We start from the raw sequence: 3,004 nt of genomic DNA on the forward strand, positions 1-3,004 counted from the left end.
GCTCTGCTGGGTCCCTTCCCCTGCTGTGCCCACAGGTGCTGATCCCGGTACAACATTCTCATAGGGGCTGTCTGTGTCGTCCATGCTGGCTGTGGGAGGAAGGTCGGGCAGCGATGGGGTGGTGCTGTTGGCCATGTGGGGAGGTGTGAGGTCCCCATGGCTCTCACCTGCCTTCAGCGCCTGGCTGGTTGTGCCGTGGCCCCCCAGCCCCTTGGTGAATCTCAGGTCGGCATAGAGCACGCTCTGGGCCAGGGGGCTGCTGGTGGCTCTGCCCCAGATAGGAACAGGCCAGCAACTCTGACTTCTACTCACTTCAATTAGATGGTAACTTATGATCATATGTGGGGAAAGTTCTTGATTTACAGGAAAGCAGAAGTAATTGTCTGATTTGCAAAATGTGGTTTCCTTTCCAATGCTGATCTTGTGCAGAGGGCAAAAGTACTGCTCTGTCCTGCACAACACTCTCTGCCTTGTTCAGCATCACATCATAGAATCATAGAATGGAGAATGGCTCAGACTGGAAGAGAGGTCAGACTCTTTTCCCTCTGGAGAGTGGGGGTGAGCAAAGCATTGTGAGGTGCTGAGTTGCCTGTGGAGTTAACCACACCACCACTGTGCAGCACCAGGAGCCCCACAGCCTTGACCACAGAAGGACCCTGCTTTCCCCCATGTTCTCTTCCCCATTCCGTCACCAATTCTATATTCAGGTAGCAGCCAGCATGGGGAGCACCCAGGAATGCCTTTGCTGAGCTGCTGGTCTGCTCCCACATGGGAGGATGGATGCAAAAGCATCTGCCCCAGCTCACACAAGAGCTGTTCCATCTCTCACCAGGCCATGGGGACACTTGGACCCATGCTAGCTCTGAATCCCAACCCTAAACCCCAACACCACCCACAGTGTGAGCGTCAAAGTTTATTAGCAACGTACAATAAACAAAGGGGAGGGATGAAGAGCTGTGAGTACAGAGTCAGTGCCCTGGGTGCCTGGCAGGCAGGTGTGGGTGCTGGGCACTGTCTATCCCCATGGTCATCACGGCCTTGCACAGATATAGGTGGTGTTTCCCCAGAGGAAAGCAGGTGGTGAGGACTGCAGCCACTGCAGGTTGACGGCACTTTTCTCGCATACCCAGCCGTGGGCTTCCCTACAGTCACCACCAGACAGCCCTGATCCTGACACTCTGCCACAGGCCAGGAAGGAGCTGGTGGAACGTTGGATTCGGAAGAGCCTGTGTGGAGGGAGTGGAATGAGATAGGAAGAATGGGAGGCAGGGTGCTGAGCCAGGGAGCACATCCCTGCCTGCAGGCTGGCTGTCCCCCCCATTACTTCTCCAACCCTTTGCAGCACTCACCTCTGCAGCACGGTGCCATCCAGCCACTTCCATTCAAGCCCAGACAGGCTCCGCTTCAGGCCCACATGGAAGACGTCCATATGGGACACACGTGTCAGGAAAGCCTGCACAGGAGGAGATAGGCATGAGTTCCTCAGGGACACCCGGCTGCAGCCACTTGGCTCTGGCACAGCATCCAGATCCCAGCTGGATTTTAGGCACATGGACAGAGACAGCGCTGGAGAACCATTAGGGGGACACTGATGTCATCCAATGACCATGGTGAAGTTGGAGCAGCCAGGGCCTGGGTACTCACCAGTGTGCTGTTGGCTTGGATGATGGCCAGCTGTGCTCCCCTGGAGCAGCAATCCTCCTTGCTCTGCTCCCAGCTCCTTTTGGCTGAGGAGAAGTAATAGCAGCGCCCTGCATGCCACAGCCAGCCAGCTGGGCAGAACTGGCAGCTCCCTGTATACAAACACAGCCTGTGGTGGGTGGCAATGAAGTGTCAGAAGACAGAGAGGACCCCACACTCGCCTTTCTCCTACCTTGCAAAGCCTGTAGCCCAGAGTTGAGGTTCTCCATGCACTGAGGACCACGACAGCAGCTTGCCTGTCGGGCTAAATCTGCAAAAGAGGAGAGAGCACAGTAGCATTTCCAATTTTTGTTGACATGCCTTCCAAGCTGGTCAACACTGCTGCAGCTGGAAACAGGTCACACAGCTGGCTTTTGGAGAAAGTGTTTCTGCCTTTTGGTTTCAGCATCACATCCCATCTTCACACCACCACCAGTGGTGTGAAGCCTCCTGCTTTTCTCTCCAGCAAATGAAGGTGGCTTACCTTCATCTTTTATTTTTGCCCCAAAGCCCACAAACCTGCAGCTCCCTCTGCCCCATGCAGGAAGACACACAGAGTAAGTCGGAGGTACACACAGAACCATAGTGCCAACCACGACTCCAAGCTCCTGGGCAGGGATGGGGACAAAGGGGCACTCACAGTGGAAGCTCAATCCAACGAGGATGATCTGTGCCAGGAGGAGCAGCAGGGACAGGGCTCCAAGGCTGAGGGCTGCCCAGTGCCAGGACATCCGTGCTGTCTGCACAGGGGCTGAAAGAGGGAATGCCACTTAGGGCTGAGTGGCAACAAAGCAGAACCCCCCCCATCACACCCTAATATCTGTGCACTGCAGGCAGGGGCCTCCTTCATGCTCTGTCCCCAAAGGATGAGAGAGTGTTGACATGAAATGAAGACATTGCACAAGGAAGGCAGCAGAGCAGGCGCCTATGTGCACTGTGCCATGCAGCAGGTTGCAGCAGTGTGCAGCCCCCCAACTCCACTGGCAGGCAATCTGCAGTGTGGGAATGGGACAAGAGGGTCTGCAGCAGAGAGGAGCAGCAGGGAAAGGTAAGGGTGGGGGTGCTTCTGGCAAGAAGGATGGAGAGCAGTGTGCCCTTACCTGGTGCAGGGGGCAGGCGCAGCTCAGCATACATGACATCCTCTTCCATCCTTCCCTCTTTCTCTCGCTGTGCACCCCACAGCTATGGGGGGGAGCAGCAACCCCCTTCCCCAGCCTCCCTCTGTGGCAGCCGAGTGTGACACGAAATGGAAAGTGTCACTTCCTGGTGAAGTCCCCGGAGACACCAGCTGGGTGACAGCCCCAGGGGGTGCAGGCTGGCACCG

At 56.3% G+C, this 3,004-nt stretch overlaps 1 protein-coding gene across 1 annotated transcript; it reads right to left on the reverse strand.

The window, feature by feature from the left end:
* Positions 1-900: 900 nt before the first annotated feature.
* Positions 901-2,994, reverse strand: LOC104914795 (killer cell lectin-like receptor subfamily G member 1). Its single transcript, XM_010725254.3, has 6 exons — positions 2,781-2,994; positions 2,321-2,431; positions 1,874-1,951; positions 1,645-1,793; positions 1,350-1,453; positions 901-1,226 (listed from the first exon to the last, which is right to left on the reverse strand). Exons 1-6 carry the CDS (start codon positions 2,827-2,829, stop codon positions 1,031-1,033), a joined length of 687 nt encoding a protein of 228 aa, XP_010723556.1. The 5' UTR covers positions 2,830-2,994; the 3' UTR covers positions 901-1,030.
* Positions 2,995-3,004: the final 10 nt, after the last annotated feature.

This window comes from Meleagris gallopavo, chromosome Z (assembly GCF_000146605.3).
Source record: "Meleagris gallopavo isolate NT-WF06-2002-E0010 breed Aviagen turkey brand Nicholas breeding stock chromosome Z, Turkey_5.1, whole genome shotgun sequence".
NCBI classification, from domain to species: domain Eukaryota; kingdom Metazoa; phylum Chordata; class Aves; order Galliformes; family Phasianidae; genus Meleagris; species Meleagris gallopavo.

What these genes read in the sequence shown, in the direction of transcription:
- LOC104914795 (XM_010725254.3), bottom strand. Translation starts at nt 2,829, where the DNA reads ATGGAAGAGGATGTCATGTATGCTGAGCTGCGCCTGCCCCCTGCACCA. An exon ending in TGGGCTACAGGCTTTGCAAG is followed by an intron (nt 1,794 to 1,873) that starts GTAGGAGAAAGG and finishes GTTTGTATACAG; the next exon opens with GGAGCTGCCAGTTCTGCCCA. An exon ending in GATGGCACCGTGCTGCAGAG is followed by an intron (nt 1,227 to 1,349) that starts GTGAGTGCTGCA and finishes CCCTCCACACAG; the next exon opens with GCTCTTCCGAATCCAACGTT.